Raw genomic sequence first — 24,025 nt, 5'->3', positions numbered from 1 at the left:
TAGTCTCTGCTCTCTTAGAAAGCCCATTTGTCTGAAGCACTACCAACTTGGGAGAAGAAAACATTCGCCAATCTTCCAAGTGGGCAGTGATCATGAGCCAACAGAACTTCGCAGTATGGACGGGAAGCCATCTCAAGGATAATATGTTCAGTCTTCTGATATTCCTGTGATGACACAGATTTTGGATTATCTAAAGAAATGAAGCAGACATTGAGGTCCAAGGACAGTTTGAAAGATTTGTCCAGCTGAACTTAGTATGGTTCCTCTACAGCTCTGTTGATGAGATCTTTTCTTCTATGTCCTGGAATCCACTGGTATCCAGAATCTCCAACAGAGATTCAGGCATTAGACAAATGGCTTTCCCCTTCTTCCTATGCTCAAGTATAGAGGGTCTTGGGCTAGAGGGAGCTGAGGGTCAGGGTCTATGGTTATTAGGGTGTAGTCAATAAAATTCATGAGCCTCAACTCTTCGTACAGGAAAAGGAGACCAGATAAAAGGATAAACATAGAAATGGACCTCTTCAGCTGATGACCTGGATGAATGCTTGGAGTGATTAACAGATCCTCCAAGAGATTAAACTCATTGTGGCTCTTTCTAGTGTTTCTTCCCTTTTTGGGTATGGTATTTTGGAGGTGGGAGGAATCTCTTATCCTCTCCCTGCCCTCAGCTCAAGTTGGAACTGCAGAGCAGCGATATCTGGCTGAGAACCTAAGAATACTGCATATTGTCCAGACTAATGGGAAGTACATTGACTTTCTTTTAGAATTTCTCTTTGAACTCCTGCAAGACCTTAGACTTTGAGAGATGTGGCTGGAGACTGGGTGGCAAGCTGAATGCAAGCTGTGTAAAGAAATTAGAATGAGCCGAGCTAACTGATGCTCTAAATTTCTAGGCCTGGATGATGGGATGGGGAGGAGGGTCTTGCACTAACATGAAGATATGAAACACAAAGTCACTTGCGCAGGGCTACTGGTGTGCATGGCTGTCCCTATAAAAAATAAAGACTCTGATTTGAATAGAGTAGAGCAACCACCTGGGTTTTCACACTGCACATCAGAGTTGCCCTTTGGCTGAAAATGACTGGCTGATTCCTAAGGTAAGTGATGAAGAGAGGCAATGATAATTGTGACACAGTGAGGCAGTATTCAGGCATCATGGCTTTGGCCTTCCCCAATATCATATATCCAGGACAAAGTGCACCTGTCAAAGCAGCAGTCTTGGGCAAGATATGCGACCCTTCCCTTCTCTCTTATGAAGCTGACCCTTGAATCCTGAAGCTGCTCAGTGGTGGACAGAAGCTTCATCAGGATAAAATGGATGAAGATATTTAGCAGAGCTCATCACTGAGGAAGCACTGAACTTGGGAAATGCCGAGCTTCCATTACAATCCCCTTCCAGGAATCTCTCCTTACCAGCACTGCTGCTAGACGGAAGGCTGGGTCAGAGCAAAAAAGCTAAAATCCTATCTGGAAGAGCACAGGATGAATCTCTGTCTAGCACAAAAACAGGAGCCTAATCTCTGAAGGTAGTTGCAGTTACATGTGCCCAGCAAGGAAGCAGGCAAGCAGCTTGGGAATGAAATGGCAAGAGTAGTCTCTTATCCTCTGGAATGTGGGTTAAAGATGGAAAACCCATTAGTACTCAAGTGACAGCAGAAGGTACTCGCATGAGACAACGATGCCTGCAGCGGGGATCTACGCAATGTGTCAGGACCAGGTCACGCACGCGCACATGTGTTTGTGTAGTTGCAGTATAGCCAGACAGGTGTCAACACTAATGCTGAATGAATTTAACCTTCGTTTAAAGAAACAGACACTGAACAGAGGGTTAACACTGCTACTGAAATCTTACTGTAGTGGAGTTATTGAAGATTCAACTTCAGGAGAAAAAAAAAATCCAAGCCTAAACCTCACATGGCAATGACTTGCACCACAGTGAAAAATTTTTTTTGCCAGCAGGAAGGTTTTTATATCTTGAATACAAAAAATACACCCCATACAATTTTTTCATCTCATACTGTTTTCGATGCAGGATAAAATATACGTATAAGTCAGTGCCATAAATTACAAACACACATTTACAAAGGAAAACTTAAAAGCCTGAGATCTCAACTAGCACCCTTTGACTAGGTTTCTTTGCAACTTTCCAAAAAAAATCAAGAAAACCACAAATTCTGTCTAAGGCTACATCTTCACTAACCGCCATATCGGCAGGTAGCAATCGATTGCTCAGGGATCGATATATCGCGTCTCATCTAGACGCGATATATCGATCCCCGAACGCGCTTATATCGATTCCGGAACTCCACCAACCCGAACGGAGTTGCGGAGTCGACATTGGGAGCCGCGGACATCGATCCTGCGCCGTGAGGACTGTGAGTAATTCGATCTTAGATACTTCAACTTCAGCTACGTTATTCACGTAGCTGAAGTTGCGTATCTGAGATCAATTTTCTCCCGTAGCGTAGACCAGCCCTAAGTGAATCCATAAAACAGATTCATTGTCGCCTGCTGGAAAGGACTCTTCTTTCTACTCCTCTTCTAGTCATTCAGTGTCAGTTTGATAATGAAGGAATCTGTCGCAGCCGTAGCACAACAGGAAGTCCTGGGATTTTGGAAGCTCTCCCAAGGGCTTGGAAAAAATTCACCTAGGAGCCAAAGCTTATGCTTAAATTGTATTTTAAAACTTGTTCCCCAGTTTTTTACTAGTTTTATCAAACATAATCAACTTCACAGCAAAACAAAATGTGATATTTATAAAATGAAAGAATCAAATTCAAATGGATAAACACAGATGTTTTAAGACTTATTTTTTTCCCCAAAGCTTACCTTGCAGCCTTCACATGTAATAACACCATAATGGATTCCTGATGATTTGTCTCCACAGATCTTGCATGGAATAATTTCAATTTGAGCTGCAACAGAAGCACACAACCAGTTAATTACATTTTCTTTTAAACACCTTATAAAAGCATTCCCTGATCAGCATTTGTACAGTGAAAACTAATAACCTACTAAACATTATACTGCATTAACTATTCATTGCTGAACGGTGAGGGTCCCCCTAGAGCCTTGGACTAAATTATGGCTGCTCGTTATATAATAGCTTTCAGGTTATTAAAATGGGTCATTTGAGAAGGTGTTTAAGAACCCACAAAAAGGCTAGGATCAGCATTTCAAAGCCAAAAAGAACTGGGGTGTTCACATTTTGGCTGAAGAACTAAATACTAAAAGGTTTCCTCCAATGTCATTTTCTCGGAATTCTTACAAAAGGTATAAAGTTTGTCCTGGCTGAAAATCCATAATACGAATGTAACACTTTACACACAAGTGTTACGGTCATCTAGTCTACACTATTGATCAGTTTTATACATAGATAAATATGGGAAATACTGGTAGCATTTTAAATGAAGGATCTCAAATTCACAAAAAAATTAGACTGAATGTTTATTATTAATAATTAACACCCTGAGACTGAAGAAGGGAGGAAAATATGGCAGTACTCTAGGTGCACTGGAGTATATCTTCTCTTCTGTCTTTGTATTTCTCTCCCTTTCTTGAGAAAGGACCACAGATGAACTCTATGAAAGCACTGCTTCTTTACTGAACTAACAGCAATTAGAATTAAGTTCCTCATGCTATGAAGCTCTTTCAGGGATGAAATTTAACTCCATATTTGTAAAGTGCTATGTAAATTTACAGTTCTTTACAAGTTTTACATTTTATTATTTGTGCTATCCTGTGGAGAGGCCCAAACCAAGACCAGAGCCTGATTATGCTAGACACTGCAAGAGACAGCCCTTGCCCCAAATTCTTACAGTTTAAGACAAGACAGACATAGGAAGCATTATTCTCTTTTACGAATGGGAAACTAAGTAACAGATTAAGGCTCTGATTCAGCAAAACACCTAAGTATGTTATCAACAGAACCGGTAGAAAGTTTTTTTCTGTGGAAAAATGTGGATTTGTTGAAAACAGAATTTTTCTGCAAGAAATTTCATTTGACAAATTCCAAAAGTTCCAAACGTTTTTCAGAACAAAAAATTTAGGGAAACAAATTTCATATTGTTTTCAGACGTTTTCATTTCAAAATTGTAGGGGCTCCTACACACGTTTTGAGTGTTTTCCAGCTGGCAAAAGTGACACAAGCTAAAGTATTGATCGCAGAGAGAAGGCAAAGTGAAAGGGTCACTTTTAAAAGCGGTTTCTTTCTCCCCACACACTTAACTATTTCTCAACTGTATAGTGACTTGAAAGAGTTGTAAACAAAAATGTAGGAAAACGTTCTCACCTCCAACCCCTTTGCAGGCGTTTAGAATTTCCTGCGGAAAAACAGAATCTCTGGATGGGAAATTTTTTATGTGGATGGGTGGGTGGAACCAGATTTCCTGGGAGTGGTAGTGATTAGTTCTGTGCAGATACTCCTGTGGCATTGATTCCTGCTTTGCTGAGTAGATACGGATTTAAGCACATGCTTAATTGCTTTGTTGAATTGGAGCCTATGCGCTCAATCTTGCAAAGCACGAAGCACTTTGGCTCTAATTCTGCAAAGTTCTTATGCATGTGCTTTACTTCAAGCACATAAATAGTCCCATTTACATCACTGGGACTACTTGCATGGTCAAAGTTGCTAGATTGACACTTCTGTGACTTGTGCAAGGCTGCACAAGGTGACAAGTTCTCAGCAGAATCAGGAACTGACACCAGAACTCCAGAGTCCCAGTCCAGTGCCTTAGCCAAAAAAAGCTTCTTCCTCTCTACATAATAAATATTTAACAATAATGAAAAATCCTTCCCTGTATCTGAGTTAGATGTTTTCTACTTTACAGACTGTGCAGGATTTCCTTTCCCCACATATTCAAATAGGGCGTTAAGCTATGTTAAGTATATAAACTGAACTAACCTGCTTCTGAAAGGCTGCGATTTGTGCTACACATGATTGCTACTGCTGTTTTATAAGTATATTGATTAAATTAGGAGTCATACATATTCACTGACACAAACAAGGAAGGTTCGTGTAATGTGCTGTTTAAGGCAACAAAATCTGAGCACAAACTGAATTAACAAGGAACAATTTTACTATAATAATATTCTAATCCCCCTGCATTTTCAGCTTCATTACCTAAATAATTTGCTCTGTCATGCACCCTAAGTAATTCAACTCAGCTACTAATTTCTCTCCTCCAAACATCTGCAGTTTCAATAAACCAAAAGCTAGTGGCAGCACAGCTCCACAAATTTCATCAATAAGTTACATTTAGTTAAGCAACCATCTGACTGTTCAGATACATTAAGCTATTTAAAACCTCATTCATTCTAGGGCTATGTAAATAGCTATAGCCGCTTTGTTAGAACACATGCTATTTGTTTTGACAGAAACTTACTGGGCTAAATTCTACTTAGGTACAGAGGTACAATTCCACTGAAGTCAATGGGTGTGGTTAATGGGTGGAATTAAGAGAATCAAAGCACTAATTAAAAACAAAATATGAGGAAGAAAGGCTCCAGTGCCCGGCTTAAACTCCTTGTGCCTGAACGTTGCTGGGACCCTGTCAGAAGGCCACTCAGAGTATGAAAGTATGTAGATGGATAAACAGTATACAGGTAAAATTTTTAGAAGGATGGAGTCCTGGCCTCTTCTTCTTTCTGGCACAATTTAGGCCCACAAAATTAACTGCTGGTGAAAATTGAAGTCCTTTTGCCTCTAATAGCCTGGTTTGAGTGAGCCACAGGGCAACTATGCTCTTCCATTGAGGTTCTTGTACCATGCCCATCATCTTGTGGTGTATTGATCTATATTACACCACAAGATGCAACATACAGATTTTAAGTAGCTCAAGCTTTGTTACTGAATTAAGAAACTTATTAGAGTAACTGCAAGCTATATGAAAAATATTCTGATTCCATAAGGTGCATAATTACTGCTTTTTTAAATAAGTTTTTGTTGTGGTGCTGGTGGTGGTGGTCTTTTAACTGATCTGTTCAGTTGACTAACTGCTGGAAAAATTAAAGTTGCCAGAGCATCTGCTAAACATTACAAATGGCTGGACCAATTTTTCTTCTACAAATAATACTTTCAATAATTTAAAAAAAACTGTGTAAAAGCAGATTCTCTTATAAGATAAAATAGCACAACCTTCTAGAACAGTCACAAACACAAGCAGTTATCTTAATTCAAAATTAAGTGGAAAGCATTTGGTAGAGGGGGTACAAAGTTCGTCCCTTTCCTCATCCTCATAGTCCATAATTGAGCCAAAAATGGGTTGACTTGATCTTCAGACACATGGAATTGTGTGGGCAACAAAAAGCAATTAATAACTACTGAACAAGGTGTTGTGGGAGAACTCATTTGCATAGAATTTGCTACCTCTCAATAAGCTGTCTAACTGTAAATGATTTTCATTTTGCTCCTAGCTCTCCCCATTTTCTTGGGTTTACCTAGACTTGAGCTAATATCTTCCCTCTTGCACCAGTGCTGCTTAGGTATGTCAAGCTTATAATATCAAACACCTGACATCATCCATACATGTGAAAGACACCTTGACTTTTATCCTTATGTTCAGACACACTTCCATTGGACTTCAAGCCATTTATTGATTTTATGAATGCAACTGATGGCACTGAGAAAGGATAAAAACATTATATCTTTTAAAGCCCCTGTACAGGTGCCTGCTCGCTTTGAAGGCACAGTTAATTACACACACTTAACTGGACACCATGGCTGAATATAAGGACTTTTCTATTATGCAGCAGACACCTGTCATAAACTAAACAGCAGCGCCTTTGCCATCCACAGTTGGCTGCCGCCATAAAGAGAAAAAAGTGCAATCTAATTTGCATCTGAAAACTAGATGTTTTTCCCAAATGCTTGCTGAGGGCATGACAGGTAGAGCTGGCTCTTGCATTGAACAGTAGTCACATTATGAAGCCACCACATTGCAGACTGGAATACAACAGCAATCAACTACGTGCCAAGTCTATACCTAACGAAGGATTAGGACTGTCACATCCAGAGAATGTGTCTGCTGGGCACATTAGCAGAGATGTGCAAGGAGAGCCAACAATGAAAATGCTGGCACCTAAGATACACAGGCAAACAGCTTAAAGCATTAACCAGGCATGTTTTAAAAGTCTCCCCCAACTAGCTGCTTATGATGAAGTTTCAGGCAATGTTTTTCTATTGGGAAGTCACAAAGATGGTTATTGCTCAAGAGTATTTGAAGTCAATAACAATTTCTTAAAGTGCATTCAAACATTTGTTTTGGAAAGACCAAGAATGGCATGAATTAAACAGATAAGAAAAGATGGTTCACATTTTGGTTTTCCCAAGTTAAACAGCAGCATGCAAGCAGAAAACACAGCTATTTATAAAGAAGCAATGGACAAGATCCTCAGTTGATGTAAATCAACCTAGCGCCATTTTAGTTAATGGAATCATGACAGTGTACACCAGCTGAAGATCTGGCCTGTTATCAAAGCATCTAGTCTTGAATCAAGCCTTCATTGCTGGACTGTTTACTTTAACTTCACTGTCTTGCTGTACACAAAATACAGTACATTTCTACTTTCCATTCATCGTGATCTTGTGAAGGACTGCAGGGGGGTATATATACACATGCAGGGGTGGCTCTATGTATTTTGCCGCCCCAAGCACGGCAGTCAGGTGGCTTTCGGCGGCATGCCTGCGGGAGGTCCGCCAATCCCGCGCCTTCGGCGTACCCGCCGAATTGCAGTCGAAGCCGTGGGACTGGCGGACCTCCTGCAGGCATGCCGCCGAAAGCCACCTGACTGCCACCCTCACAGTGACTGGCAGGCCACCCGCCGTGGCTTGCCGCCCCAGGCACGCACTTGGTGCACTGGTGCCTGGAACCGCATGTGCACGTGTGTAAAAGTGTTCCATCAGTTATTTGAAAGCAATTTCCTTTGAAAAATCTCTTCACTAGTTGTAAAGCATGCTTAAAAAAAAAATCACAGCTTTGTGAAATGCATGAAATTATACAAGACTGGACATTTAAGAACAATTAATTCTTTAGATTAATCTTTTAGTGTATATTTTAATAACATAGCATGATAGTATTTAAGGATAGTCATCTTGTAACATTTTTTGAGGATAAGACAACATACCAGGCATAACAAAAAACTCAATTACCAGCTGTGATCACAGATTCTGCCCTCTCCCCAACGGAGAAGATGATGCAGTCACCAACCACAGCATGCAGCATAATCATTACTTCACTGTAGTTACAAAATAGATGAACTAAAAATTACTGCAAATGGGAGAGGGGGGAAAAGAGCAGAGAAAGGAGAAGGGGAGAGGTCCTCCCATGCAAGGCTTGGTGCGTGCCAAAGCCAAGGTATTTTAAGACTGGTTTGACTATTTCAACAAGGTAAGAAAAGGCTTCCAAGTTTAATAAAATGGCAGGATCATCCTGTAACCAGTTGCATTCTCCCACAAAACTGAGCTGGGAGACTTTCTCCAGTGCCTGAATAGCACACATTTGTGAATCAAACATGTTCAACAATTCTGTCCCTGTCTTTTACTTTTAAATTAACTGTATGCGCCATTCAAGGCATGAATGGGAGTGGAACAGAAACGGGGTTCTATTCTAAATACCATTTCAATAAAACAGGTCTTCATAATCAGAAAAAATAGACTGTACAGCCTCATTTAAGAAATGGCAGCAACGTGCTTATCCTAAATCAGAGTTAACATTGGCTAGGACAGCGGTTCAGGAGATGGGCATTCCATTTCTGATTTCACCGCTGTCCTGCTGTGTTAATTTGGACATCAGTCTGTGGCTCCATTTCCCTTCCTGTATAATAGAAATGATAATTCTCTACCCCAAACAAATATCTTGAGCTTTAGACTTTACAGTTAAATCCTATACATGGTTGTCATGGGGGTGTGACTGCCCTGTGGTGCCTGCTACATGTGGCACTGCAGGTACTTCCTCCCTCAAGTTTCCTCCTCCTGCCCCAGGGTTTTCTCTTTCTCCCAGGGTTCGCATTGCTCAGCCATCCAGCAGGGTCACTGAGTTCAATCCCCCTTTCAGGATAATAATCCAAACAAAAATCCCAAACAAAAGGCTTTTCTGAGCTTTGCAGTTTCTCTGGCGCCTACCCTCTTCCCGGTCCCTTTTGGGTTACCTTTCATTCTCTCTAGCCCTGCTTAAATAGGACGCCCCAGCTCTCCTCATCAGAGCTGGGTTGTAAATTAGCCAGCTTCTTTCTCAGCTGGCCCCTTTCCCCAATTAGTACTCAGAGTACACAGGACAGCCTTCTTCTGCTAGAGTCTGCCCTGCCATGAGGGAGGAAGCAGCATTTATGTTCATCCTTCCCCTTCTCCCAGCTCACCCCCATTGTTTGGGTGAATGGACAGTTTCCCCCCGCCCCTGCAAGGCTCTGGATCTCGAGCCCTTAAAGTCACAGTGATGGGATTTCCTCCAAAGAACCACTTACTTCCCAGACCACTTCCTCTCTATCAATACCTCCTAGCTATACATGTTAGACCTTTCAGAATGTTAAAGGGCAACATCTTACCACAAAGATGGGCTGACTACTAGGCACCACTACCCTTAAGGGGGCAGGCTATCCCATCACACCGGGGCATAGCCAAATAAACTGAGAGGTGCACTAGGGAGCTTTATTGGGCTCCAGCTGGGAACGAATTCTCCCACCAGGCTATTTGCCCTTTTCATGCTTCTAAGGTGCTTTGAGATGATCGGATCAAACGTACCATGGACAGCACAACACTGCTGCAAGATGTCTGAATGCTAGAATTTCAGATATCATGTTAGCTATATTTTTTTACATTTAATAAACAGGATTTGGGAACATAATTATATAGCCATAAAATACTGGCATTGACACAGCAATATCAAATATTTAGATAAACAAACGCCCCAATTTACATGTAATGAAAAATGTTTGTTTTTTAAAAAAAGTAAACCCAAGTTCAGCTTATTGTAACAGCACTTGAGAATGGTGAACAGCAGCTTCTCTAAACAAAGTTTCTGTTCTGAGTTGCTACTGCCTTTATTCACTAAACAGCCAGCAAACGAAGTTGACCCAGGCTGGATGATGTTACAGGATTCTAGGGTTCATAGAATTGTTGTCATACTTAATTTCTTTCTGGAGATAACCACTAACTTTGGTCACTTGTGAAGATGAGCACATATAGCAGGGATACTTGTATGGTCCTATTGTCATATACTGTACACTATGGTGTTCTACTGCTAGGAGAGGCCAATCCATATTTTCTGTCAAAAAAAATAATCTGGTAGGCCTATGCTCCTGTGCTCTGAGGAGTGGTACCCTGAAGACTTCTGATCTTGAGGCAGTGTGTGTCTCCTTATGTCCTTTATCTAGCTGGGGGATTGTGAAGTTTTCATACTTTATTTTTCTCATGCATTCAAAGAAGTAATGTGTACTGAATGGGGTCTCTTTTGCTAGCAACAATGGAAAGGGATAGGAAAGCCAGATTTGGCACCCACAGTGTAAATCTGGAATAATGCCATTTGACCAGCTCTTTGGACAATGGTAAGTATTTATTTCAATTAAAACCACAAAATATAGAAATTTCTTTCTTCATTTTGAAGAAAGGCTCTCCCTCCACCTCCAAAAAATAAAAATAAACAAAAAAATGTCCATACTTTCATAGATTAACCCAGAGCAGAACTTATCTCATGTTTTAGGCTGTATTTTCTACCATTAGCTGGTGAAATTCTCATTTCATTATATCCACATCACTTTCCCCAACCTTCTTGTTTCAACAAACACATTTATTTATGGGAACATTTTTAAATTCTATGTTTTCCCACCACCTAAAAGAGAAAGCAGAATTTACCTAGTACGTTTAAAAATTTAAGCAAACATTTAACAACTCTGCCAGAAATATCACATCTCACTAAACTGATTTTTATTTTAATGACTTTTTTTACATGCGGCAAGCATGCTTCTAAATCATTATATAACTATACTTAAGAAGCAACTGTTGTACCCTCCATCCAAAAGGTGTACAATCGTGCTATATGCAGGATTATGAAGTTAAATATAGTTGACAGTTGAATTATGCTAGGTTTGCATCATAGGGTGTCTTACACCAGCATTTCATAGTGTGGTGGGAACGGTACTTAAGAGACGAACATTAGACATTTTTAACTATACAAAACATTAAATGTGGCTACTTTTTCTTCAGAAGAGCTACACACATTTGTGTTATCTGTTTGCAAAATTAAACCTCAGTTCAATAGCCTTATTACTATCCGCACTAGCAAAAATCAAATTACACCTACTGTCACTAGAAAAAAGCGGGTCAGAAAGCTAATCAGCTTGCAATATTGTGTCAACATTATTAACAAGTTCAGCTAAATTAATTAATGCTAACAAGGTGACAGTTAGGCTCCTGAATTGTTAAAAGGACACTTGTCAGTATTAATGAGGCTAAAATATGATCCTCATTGTCAGTAGTTCCACCTTTTGCATCCTTTGTACATGCACACTTTTATAGTTAATAACACTGCAGAATATTGTTTAAAAAGCTGAGTGTGTTTAACAAACTGTTACATCCCTATTCGTCTATCATAACATGTATGCATTAATTTGTTTACACGTACTATTAGGGTAAGTTATATACCAGTTTAGTGGTAATTTCCAAAATCCAGAAGGTAAAATTAAACAGATCAAGGTAGTGTCCCTTTAAATAGAATACTTTATCATGACTTGGCTTTCTCCAGTGCCTTTGCTAGGGCATAGAGACTTTGTTGGGGGTTCTGCCTCAGAGAGAATGGCAGGATGTGTTCCTTGGAGCACTGAGAAGTGCTACTTTGAGTGATTATGTTAAAAGCCTGTCAACCACAGATGGCATATAAGCCACATCCCCACAAGAGAGCTGAGCTTTGATGAAAAACCACTCTAAAATCTGAATTTACCTTTTATAAGTAAAGTGAGCAGAGAAACCATTTCACCAAGACAAGGAGTTCTTCCAAACTGAAGTGACTACATCTGTATTTAAAAAATATTTTTCCTTTATTTTGGCTGCATGGGAACGATGTCATTAAAAAGATTTCCTTTGATGTTGCATGCCAAGCGGCACAATTAGTTTCTCATACAAAGATATTCTCTGTCTAGTTTAAATTTTCATATTAAAGTGATTCATCTAATAGATGTACAGTAACAACCAAACATATGCTCAAAGTCTCAGAATAGTCAAAAAGTTTCCACTCACTATCACTTAACTTCTCTCCCTCTAAACAGATCTTCCTGGGTCCATTTGTGGTAAAAAGTTCTGGGCATTTATTCTGTACACTGGGCTTCCTGTAATACTTGGCTATTAAAAGCACATAAATGTTAAAAATAATCAACAAATTAGGATCATCAGAGCTGTCTACTCTACCCAAGTCTACGCACCATCTCCTTATATTAATCCCTTTACCAGACCCAGGGAATTATTTTAACCACTAATAAAAATTAAAAAGTGTGTTTTTCATTAGCAACATCTCTAGTGCACCTATGCTGCTTTGCCTTTTCACAGGAAACGTAATCAAGTCTCTTAATTAAATAACGAGACAACTATTTCAGAGGATGCCAAATCCACAGCTATTGCAATCAATTATCTACTTAGTTTCTAGTGGCAAGCACCAAAAATGTTGATTATAATAGATGTTTTCTCCATCTGAAGGGAAAGAAAAATGTATCTATAAAATTCTGTTGACATCTATAAGCAACAGGATAATTTTCAGCTCTTGTGCATTTCTTAACCTGTAGATGTCACTGCAGTCAATGCATATTGGACAGTGGGAAGAAAAGCTTAAACCTGATGGCAAACCTGCGGAAAAAAATGCAGAAATTGGGCTTGTTTTTGGCTTAACTGGCTTGTGAGTTACTTGTTGGCTAGTTTTTGGCTTGTAGTTTGTTGCTCCTTTTTTTTTTTTTTTAATCGGCTCCTGGCAAACAGGGGCTGGGGGGAAGAAAGAGAGTCATGGGTGCACAGCGGGCCCACCAGAGTCCCAGACTGCATGCCAGGAGGATATAGTCACATATAGTGTTGAGGGTCTTAGGGATTGGCTTGTTATGAAATGGGATTAGCTTGATTTCTGGCTTATTGTGAAAGTCAGGGTGCTTATTTACCGCGTGAAAGTTGGTAACTGTTGTGACCAGGGCCGGCTCTAGGTTTTTTTGCCACCCCAAGCAAAAAAAATTTTGGCTGCCCCTCACCCCAGCATGGGGCTCTCATCCCCCCACAACAGTGCCCTCCCCCACCCACACCCCCTGCCGCCCCAGCTCTGGACTCCCCCCTACCAGTGCTGACTCCGCCTGCTTCCCCCTCACCTCCAGCCGGTCCGGCATTGGCAGGGTCGGGGAAAACAGCAGGACTCCCAGACTGCGTCTCAGCCCAGGGTCCTTCCAGCCAGGGCTCCGGGACCCGGGAGGGCAGAGCCGCGGGACTACCCCGGCAGGGTGCTGAGGAGGAGGGGCAGGGTAGCCCCAGAGGGAGTGGAGCCCCGGAGAGCGGGACGCGGGCCCTGCAAGGCAGTGCCCCACCCTCTACGGCCCACTGCTGCTGCTGGTTGCCTGGCCGCAGTTCCTGGGCAGCTTGGGCCGCTTCGCCCAGCCCTAGTTGCAGTACTGGGGAGAGGAGGGGAGACAGCCACCCTGTGACATCTGCAGGTGGCTCCTTGTGCCCTGTGAGGCAGCCCTCAGCCTGAGTGTCCCCCAGTCAGAGCTTGCTCGGCCCAGCCACAAGGTGCGGGTGCTGCTCCCCTGTGGCGTGAACCGTAGTGGCCCCAGGGCACCCCCCACGCACGACGCGCTGCTGCTGCCAGGGCTGACTCTAAGCTTTTACCGCCGGAAGAAAAAAAAAAAATGGCAGAGATGCCACCCTTGAAAATGTGCCACCCCAAGCACGTGCTTAGTTTGCTAGAGCTGGCCCTGGTGGTCCTTTTCTGAGAGACATTTGGTTATGGACCATCTCTAGTTTCATTCAGTAATGGGAACTCAAACCCAACTCCTCCTGTTAGGTCCAACACCTTTCAAAATGAATAATATTACTTTTAACCCCATAGAGGGCTGCTTTCTTCCATCACAGGTTGAGCTCTTTGCTTGTTCAAGCAATATCGCCCCCAGAGACTGAAATATTGATGTGATGGATAATGTCCTCATCATCTTCCCTAGTGGTCATACTCTGCCTCTGAATAGCTTCTGTGCACCTCCCTAACTATTCACCCTTCACTGCCCCCATATAGTATGACTCCTGCAGGAGCTCTGCTCCGAGGGTGATGCTGATGCAAAGACTAGGTTAAATACTGTAGATATTTGTGCCCAGTAAAAGAAGAATGCTTGGAAGCAGCAACTCCTCAGCCCCCCAGCCTCAGCCCTGCTGAGCCTACTTCCATGGGGAACATTCACACAGGGGTTTAGGAGAGACTAGAATGGTGGAAAGAACAATCTAGGACTTGGCTAGAGCATGTGACCAAGATCATTCTATTAAAGATAATATGTATGACTGTAAATTCAATCTACTATGTATGGTATTTCAATTTCACATCTGAAAACCTTTCATATATTCTTAACTCTTGCAGCACTTTCTCCTTTCCATATTCTAGGATGACCATTACAAGACATTTTCTTCTATAGTTTGAACTAAATGCAGTTCCCCCCTGCACCCACACACACACCCTGGCTGCTCCCCAAGCCTTCCCCATAGTATGTTAACACAATGCTAAGTTAGATCATTAAGATCAAAAAGTCAGGAAATCCAAAATGTCATATTCCAGCAGCAATGTTAACTCTGCAACATTGTACATCTTAAATATTTCAGCAAACATGTTTTGTGATGCATAAAGAATGGGATGGAGAATAATTAAAAAAATACAACACCATTATATAAAGCAAGTGTACACCTACCCCTAGAATAATATAACCAGATCTGGTCGCCCCATTTCAGAAAGAAAATGGCAGAATTTATGGGGGTTCAGTTCTGGTGACAAGAATGACTAAGAAAGGAATGGAAAAGCTCATATGACAAGAGACTGAAAAGCCTGGGGACTGTTCACCTTGCAGAGGAGGTGAATAAGGGACATGACAGACATATCCAAAACAATGAATGAGACTGAGGTGGTTTATTAGGAACTTCTATTCACCCCGTCTCACTGCACAAGAGCAAGGGCACAGTCAATGAAACTGAAAGGTGGTAAATTCAAAAGTGATAACAACAAAATACTTCTGTTAGCAGTACCTTCAAGGCCTCATTGCAAACACATAGTAAGAAACAATCCCTCCTCAAGAGCTAACAGTCCAAATAGACAATACACAGAAAGAGGAAACAGAGGCATAGATAGGTGAAATGAATAGCCCAATGTCACATAGCAGGTCAGCACAGCTGGGAATAGAACCCTGCTCCACTGACACTAAGATCAGTGCCAAAGCATAATTAATCAATGGAATTCATTGTCACAAGAGGCCATTGAGGGTTTAGCAGAATTTCAAAAGAGATCAGACATTTAGATGAGTAATAAGAACATCTAGAATTATTATAGTAAAATATTAAAAACAAACAAGAGTTTTGGAAGATATAAAACCTCAATGCTTCAAGACACAAGCCAGGCTCTACTTATTGGGTAAGTTGTCCCATAACTAGCTATTGCAGATTTCTTGTATCTTTCTCTGATGTATCCACTACTAGCACTACCAGCGACGAGATACTAGCCTAGATGGACTTTCATACAGTCTGCCAATTCCTAATATATAAATATTAATCTATATACCCAAAACATGCTTATGAAAAGTATAAGAAAATAGTTTCTCTCTTCTTAATAATGGTAGCATTTAAGTAGCTCCAACTGGACTTTGAAGTTTATACTCCACCTTGCTGAACAGGATAGCAGAGGGGACAGTTTCTTTGCTACTGATCCTCTTGGTTGGCCATATAGCAAAGCAATCACAAAGAAAACTGACTGCAAAGATACAAAAAGTAAGGTCTGGTTCTCCATTGTGTTACTCCAGTTTCATGCTGGTGTGACTCCATTAATATAAATGGAGTTACATTAGTATAAAACTGCAATAACACACTGGGCAATTGGGTCATTCATCTTTATAAATAAGAGCTTAAAATTTGCAAAATGTTGTAAAATGTATAAAAAGGAGCTGAACCATCTGAAGCGGTGGATTCCATTATTTTAATTCATACTAGCAATTTTCTCTCCTTTTGAATATTAATACAATGGATTTTTGTTCACTGAATATTTCAGTGAGACATTTCAATTTGCCACATTCAAATTTTCCCAGCAATACCCTGAAAGCAGCAGTTCATGGATCTAGGAAATTAGCAGGCAGAAGGTGCAAAGTGATGTCCAGGTGGATGGGAGTTCCATAGGCTGTGTTTAAAGAAAACTGCTCAGATATCCACTGAGCATGCTCAGATATCCACTGAGCATGCTCAGATGTGAGTTTTCCATCACTTGTAGGTTACAGCTCATTTCAGAATGCTTTCTTTAAACCATGCACTTGCACAGCTGCCCATTAGAATAATGTCCATGCCAAGTTGCAAAATTCAGATGTTTTTGCTGTGGTTCTCCTCCCCCCACTCTACCATATCTCCAAAATGGCTATGTTCAAAGCTGAGAAATCATCTTCTGTGAGAGACCAAGCATGGAAAATTTCGTCTCCTCCCCCTCCTAAAAAACAGAATGGTTTAGAAAATTATAAGTCTGTGAAAAAGAGGAGATTCTAATGGAAACTGTTCTGCAACCATAATTAGAGTAGGTGCTACAATCTATCGGTATCCATCATAAATTCTTGTTTTGCACACCCACTTTACAACATTTAATTTCCTGTCTGTGAATGATAAAACCACCTCAGAGTGTGGATAAAACAGATCTGGTTGCTATTCAATATGAGTTATACTGATGATTTAAATTTGAAAAAAAATACAGCTATTACATTTCCAAGGTATTTTCACATATGAATATTTTATGTTGCATCAAAATGTATCTAAGGTCAAATTCTACAGCAGCAGCAGCAGCATGCTAATATACCACTGAAACTTATGAGATCCTCACTATTACAGATCCTTAGTCACAGGACATCTGTATTATGGATATAGGTAAACTAAAGTTAAACTTAACATATTTAACACTAACAAAAAATCTTCAAAATGACAGTGACATTATAAGCTGCTTTAGATACAGAGGTGACAAGATTAATGATTACATAAGTGTATCTCAAAGCCCAGGAACAATAATCAGCTCTACTGGTTTTATTTGTGTACACAGACTATTAGAGTCAGCTGATGCTCCAAAATCCAATTTAAAGTTGTTAAAATCCTTTTATGTATTTATTTGAGGTTGGAAGAAAATGGACATACTAATTCCATTCCCTTACCCATTTTGCCTTAAGTCAAATCTTACTTTAACAAACATGAAAAATTAAGCCTTGAAATGATGGTTGAAGCAATCAACATTGTCGAAAGAACAATACCAATAAAATCCGAATGATTTCAAAGGGAAATTTTAGAATGAGTGTAAAACAAAATTAGCATCTTTCCCAGAGAGACAACTGTATTGAGTCTGAGGTTTTTAAAGATACCAGTCCCCAAATGACTAGTCACTTTTAGCTATGAACCTGCAAGATAATAAATAATGGGGCTCAGTTTCCAACACAATTATTCACACAACCCGCCCTCCTTATTCAGATAAGTAGTACTACGTGCATTACCAGACACTGCTCTCTATGGCCATGTCTATACGACGCGCCATATCGGCGCGTTACAATCGATTGCTCGGGGATCGATATATCGCGTCTCATCTAGACGCGATATATCGATCCCTGAGCGCGCTTACATCGATTCCGGAACTCCACCAAAACCAACGGAGTTCCGGAATCGACATGGCGAGCCGCGCACATCGATCCCGCGCGGTGAAGACGGGTGAGTAGATCGATTTTAGATAATCGATTTCAGCTACGCTATTCTCGTAGCTGAATGCATATCAAAATTGATTTTCGCACGTCGTGTAGACCTGGCACCTGTCTCAACAGCTTTTGGTACAGGAAAATTAGGAGCTTTCATTACAGTGAATATCCAAATTGCAAATTAAACTTATGTTCCACGAATTCTACAAAATTCAAATATTCACCTTAATTTCTAACCAATATAGGATTGAAAAACTAAGATTAGAAAAGTGGCTATTAGGAGTGTGTCATAAACAGATGGGTTACACAGGTTAAAGTCTTTTTCCTTTTTAAGTTAAGGTAAACTAGCTCAGTAACCCTGGAACACTTCTGACCATGAGGACCAATCAGGAGACAAGATACTTCAATCTCGGTGGGAGGAAGCCTTTGTCTGTGCTTTTGGGGTTTTTTGTTTCTCTGGGTTTGAGAGACCAGACAGTTTACAGGAGTCTTCCAATTTCTGCAAACAGCCTCTTCTGTTCATTTAGTAAGTACCAGTTAGGGAAAGGCGGTTAGTTCTTCGATTGTTTTCTTCATTTGCAACATGTTGTATTTGCTGGAAGGTTGTATCTCTGTTTGCCTGCAACTTGGTATTTGTCTGGGGAAAGGATTCGTCTTGTGTCTAAAAAGTCTGAAGCACCCTCTGTAACAATTTTCCATCTTGATTTTACAAGAGCAATTTTTACTTTTTTTCTTTTATTAAAAGCTTTTCTTTAAGAACCTGATGATTTTTTTTTTTTTATTTCTTGTGTATAAGACCCAAGGGAAGGGGGTCTGCACTCACCAGGGAATTGGTGGGAGAAAGGAAAGAAGGGGGGAGGAAAAGCCTGATTTCTCTCTGTGTTAGGGTCACTGTCTCTTTCTTAGGGAGAGTCTGGGAGAGGGAGAGAAGGGGGGGAAGGTGAATTTCCTCTCTGTTTTAAGATTCAAGGAGTTGAACCACAGGGATCTCCTAGTGTTACCTGGGGAGGGGAGAATCTGGGAGGAAGAAAGGAGGGAGGAATGGTTTATTTCCCTTTGTTGTGAGACCCAAGGGGTTTTGGGTCTTGGGGTCCCCAGGAAAGGTTTTGGGGGCCAGAAAGTGTCCCAAAACACTACATTTTTGGGTGGTGGCAGCTCTATCATTTCTAAGCTGGTAACTAAGCTTAGAGGGGTTCATGCAGGCACCCTATCTTTTGGACGCTAAGGTTCAGAGTGGGGAATCATACCTTGAGATGTGTATACCCTCCCCTTCTGCTGGGCAGCATGACAGGAAGAATGGGGGACACGGGCCTAGGTTTTTGTCTGGTTTTAAGCAGACAGTCCTGTTTTTAAATGGTTTGTCCCCTGCCTGGTACTGAGACAAAACCAGATGTGGTTTTGGTGGTATCACAGATGGGGGATGCCATTTTGAAGATGTGCTACTCTACCCCCATGTGGCATGACTTCTGGTGGGGGCAGGGTCACCCCATTTTCAGAAGCACTGGAATGTCCAATATTCTGGGGATGCATGAATGGCCACCTTATATGTGCCTGCCCTCCCAATCCTACCACACAGGCCCATCTAGCCCCTCCGATGCCAATAGTAAAAGCTGGACACCGCGCAGCCCTGATGGGTGTAGCCAGCCAGACACGTGCACAGTTGGTAAATGGGCACTCTTCACATCATGTTTCCCTCTCAGGGCAGCAGTTGAGCACAAAATTCCCTCTGGAATGCAACAAGATAGCCACAGATTCCTAGGATATTTGGGGAGCGAATGACAGGGTTTACAGGTAAGGGCATCTGCAGGATATGATCCTGTTTGCATGGATCTGGGCCTTCTGCTGGAACTGGTAGCTACATGTTTTGGGCATTCCACCAGCCCATTCTGCCTTTACTATTAGGGGGAGCCTGCAGTGTCCCAAGGATCAGGGATCTCTAGAAACAATGGGCCCTATTCAGCACTATGGCATTCCAGGTTCACTCCAGTTTAGCTCCCTTGATGTCAATGGAATTCTAAGAGAACAGCAGTGAATCAAGCCAAAGGTGTTCATTTGTGAGAATTCTTATATAAGGTAACTCCTCACTTAACTTTGCAGTTATGATCCTGAAAAATGCGACTTTATGCAAAATGATGTTAAGCGAATGCAATCTTCCCATACGAATTAATGTAAATAGCGGGGGTTAGGTTCCAGGGAAATTTTTTTCACCAGAAATAAAAGACATTATATAACATATATAGTATAAGTTTTAAACAATTTTAAACAAACAGTTTAATACTGTACACAGCAATGAATGATTGTAAAGCTTGGTTGATGTCCCAGAGTAAGAGTGTGGAATATTTCCCAGGGAATGCCTTCCTGCTAAATGATGAACTAGCACTCGGATGAGCACTCAAGGGTTAATACGCTGTTGTTAATGTAGCCTCACACTCTAAAAGGCAGCATGGACTGAGGCAGGAGTGAGGAAACACAATAGATGCACGGTAGTCACTGAGAACACTTCCCTGAAAAACCTGCCCATGATGATGGGCCCACGCTATTCCGCTGGAGCGCATCAGTCCCTCCCCCTGACAGCACATGCAAGGCTGCACAGGTGCTGACTTTCCAAAGTGCTGGGGGGTGCTTGCATGAGTGAGAGATATGTGCATTTAAATACGCTGACCCCACTTCAAGTACGTTGCCCTTTTAAGCAGATCAGACAGTTCAGACAGGAAGCAACAGCTTCGAGCAAGCTCCCCCCCCCCTTCTGTCACTGAGCCCAGACCCCTCGTCCGCTTTGTGGAGAGGGGTTCGGATTGGGGGTGAGGGGCAGGAGCAAGGGGATATCCTGATACCGCACCCCTCTCTCCCACTCCCCCAGCAAGCAGAAAGCTCCTGGAAGCAGCTCCAAGGCAGAGGTCAGGTCAGGAGCAGCACAGCAATGAGGCGCAGGACAGCTGAACTGATGCTTGGCAGCTGCTGAGCCACATCCCTTACAGGGAATTTATGGGAGCTGATGACGGGGGCTGCCACCCCCCGCTCCCCCCGGTTCTAATCCCCACAAGGAGGGGCTGCTCTTCCAAGTGGACAAAGCAGGCAGCTGCCAAACAACATTACAAGGGAGCATTGCACAACTTTAAATGAGCATGTTCTCTAATTGATCAGCAATGTAATAACGTTAACCGGGACGACTTTAAGTGAGGAATTACTGTAGAAAGGGCCTATATATTGATGCAACAAGATGCTAATTCTAGTGTTCTTGTTTGTGCCGCAGATCTGTAGTATGCTCTCCTCTTCTCTGTTGTAACTCCATTAGTATAAGAGCCTCAGAATATAGGACTGCTATGGACTAAGTACAAAAGTTTTTCCTTTATGGTTGTGAAGAGATTTTCTAGTATTCCCTAAGGTAAAGTCAATTAAGTGATAACGGCATCTGTGCTGAGAGTATTCAAAGCACTAATATCTCCTCACTGATAAGTCTACAACTTTGTCTGCCTATTTATCACTAGCATTTAGAAATTATTGCTGTGAATGGTCCAGTGCCCTCTTTGCGATCCTACCTCTTTCAAACAAAAAGGCAGGAAGCACAATGCATAATAGCGCTACCAGTATGACCTCAGCATGGATTAAAATGACAGCAAGCAATTAAATATCAGCTGATCTATTGCCTAGTTGATGCTAATATGTTTTGATGCTTTCAAAATTACTTCAGTTTTTTCATCCCACCTATAGCTTGAGGGGGACTAGTATGTCACTGAGGACTTGTCTACACTGGGAAATGACACCGTGCTGCCAAGTGTGTACCCCTGCTTGGAGTTTGCAGTTCCTGAACTCTGGATTTAGCCTCTGGGGCTCCTACCCTATAGACTACAACTACTCAAGCCGCTGGTGCCATTTCCCAACATCTCTGGAGCCAGGGGTGGGATAGAATGGACAAGAAACTCCTGTTGAAACCTACAGGGAGGCTTCTGCATGGAATTCTGTGGACAAATAGTATGCTGGATCAATGATGAGTCAAGGTGCTCAGCCCCCTCAGTGGGAGGGGACAGCCTGACTCAGAGGCAGGATCTGGATTCATTTTCAATTATGAGCTTTGAGTGCGGGGGGACTGGAGTGGAAAGAGAAGCAGAGCCCAGGGAGTCTGATTAACTCTCCTTCCCCACAAAGGGAGTCTGAACTGCTGCATGGCTCAGGCAGTTCTAGCCCTGCAGAGACCAGCATCCAGAGTGTCAGAGATCTGACCCAGAGTCAGCCTAACTCCCACCCACACCCAAAGAACTCTGGACCAGGGAGCCAGGAAAGGACCCTGCCCAACCCAGGGACAAAGACATCATAGAAGTGCCCATTTTTGTTTTTGTTTAAGCTGGCCAACATTCACAGTGCTGCAGCAGTTGTCCCCAGACTCATCCTCAGTTTACCGTCTGCCTGGGAAGGTGCTGGGAAGGAAGCTGGGGGTTGGGAAAAGTTGTGAGTGTTGTGAAATGGGGAACTGGTTGATTTATTAATGTTTAATACTTATTACTTAACCCTAACTCTTTCCTTTCCCAGCTCCTATTTTGCTGCTCCAAATAAAACCCCCCTTTGCTGTATTGTTACTTTGGGGAGTGTCATTTCTTTGCTGGGGTTTGTGTTGATGTACTGTATTGTTTCTTGTGCACTGAGTTTTCTACTCCTTGCCAGCAGTGGTACCTTTATCCATTTCCCTCAAGGACAGCACCCCTGGTGTCTTAGGCATAGTGAGGAATCACCTTAGGTAGAAGCATCAGGCATCAGAAAAAAACCCAGGTCTCATCCTGCATGAGGAGAGAGGAGAAGCCACTCCATGTAGCAAGTGTCAGGGAGAAGGCTTGAGCCTCACTTCGGGGTAGGGGTTACACGTGTTAACATGATTTAGCACTCCGGATAGACAAGGGTTATCATGCCAGCTGGTTGTTGGACTTTAGGATTATAATGTGTTATTTTGCCAATGACAACAAGCACTGATTGCTCTTCTCAGATGGAGGACTCCATTCAAAAAGCTCATTTCAATATGTGGAGATTTACTTTGCATGACTCCCATTGGCCACATATATTAAATGTGCCATATCCTAAAACATTAATGCAGCAAAATGGAAAACACTGGAAGTGAGGCAGAAAGTGAAACACTGAAACTTGAGAACGTGCTACTTTTCTTAAAGCATCACAAATTGAATGTGTTAATAATTGATTGTTCATATTTTCAGTAGACCATACAATGATTTCCTAAAAGGAATTCTGAACCTTAACCACTAAGAAGACGCAACTACTTTATGTTTTAAACTAAAGCAAATTCCAGTGCAAGGAGAGGCGTATCTGGTGGGAACAATGAAGAAAACAACCAGCCTTCTAACTCACAAAACTCAATAAATTGTATCTATTCAAAAACCTTGTGAGTTCCTAAGATAATTTTTTTCAAGTAAATTATTGTTTACCAGCCAGATGTCACTAAGCCCATTCTGTAGGTAAATGCTTTAGGAATTGAGTTCAGCTATTGTTTCATGTGATCAAAACCAAATTTAAAAAAAAACAACATACAAATCCAGTCGGGTAGAAGTGGATGTTTACTACCTGCATTTGGTTTGTGTTTGCTATAACAAATGACAACTGATAAAAAGTCAGTAGAGACAAATACAAAACTGTAGGTGCACTAGTATAATCCTCCTTTCCGTTCAAATACATCAAAGCACTTTACAGTCATTAATTAGCTAAACCTCACTTGGCCAAGGAGGTAAATAATATTATTGCCATTTTACAGATGGGGAAGCTGAGTCACAAAGTAGTTAAGTGACTTGAAGAAGGTCACACAGTGAGTCAGTCAGAGCCAGAATAAGATCGAGATCTCCTGATTTCCCCATCCTGTTCTTTACCAATAAGACTATATCTTCGTAGGTAAATGTATTCACTATTCTCTTGCTACTTGTTGATGCTTATTTTCCAGCTTGTATTCTACCTTTTCCAGAAGATGAGAGGAGAATAAACATCAGTAAACGATTCAAAATTGTTTGTTTAGAAATGACTTAAACACAGTTGCTACATTATTCTTGATAAAGGACCAAAATGTTTAACTAGCACTCCCACATGCTTAGTCTCAAAAATATTTACAGTGCAACCCTGATTACCC

General features: G+C 41.5%; 1 protein-coding gene across 3 annotated transcripts in view; it reads right to left on the bottom strand.

Annotated features, from left to right (window-relative positions):
- Positions 1-24,025, bottom strand: part of RORA (RAR related orphan receptor A) — a 549,615-nt gene that overhangs the window by 29,007 nt on the left and 496,583 nt on the right. For all 3 annotated transcript variants that reach the window (XM_075069562.1, XM_032798517.2, XM_032798518.2), the window contains one exon: positions 2,830-2,915. In XM_075069562.1, the coding sequence (XP_074925663.1) occupies positions 2,830-2,915 (86 nt within the window). The remainder of the gene's footprint in view (positions 1-2,829; positions 2,916-24,025) is intronic.

Source organism: Chelonoidis abingdonii, chromosome 9 (genome assembly GCF_003597395.2).
Source record: "Chelonoidis abingdonii isolate Lonesome George chromosome 9, CheloAbing_2.0, whole genome shotgun sequence".
Taxonomy (NCBI): Eukaryota; Metazoa; Chordata; order Testudines; family Testudinidae; genus Chelonoidis; species Chelonoidis abingdonii.
Note: the sequence above shows the minus strand (reverse complement) of the source record. Positions and strands in the feature narration are given on the sequence as shown.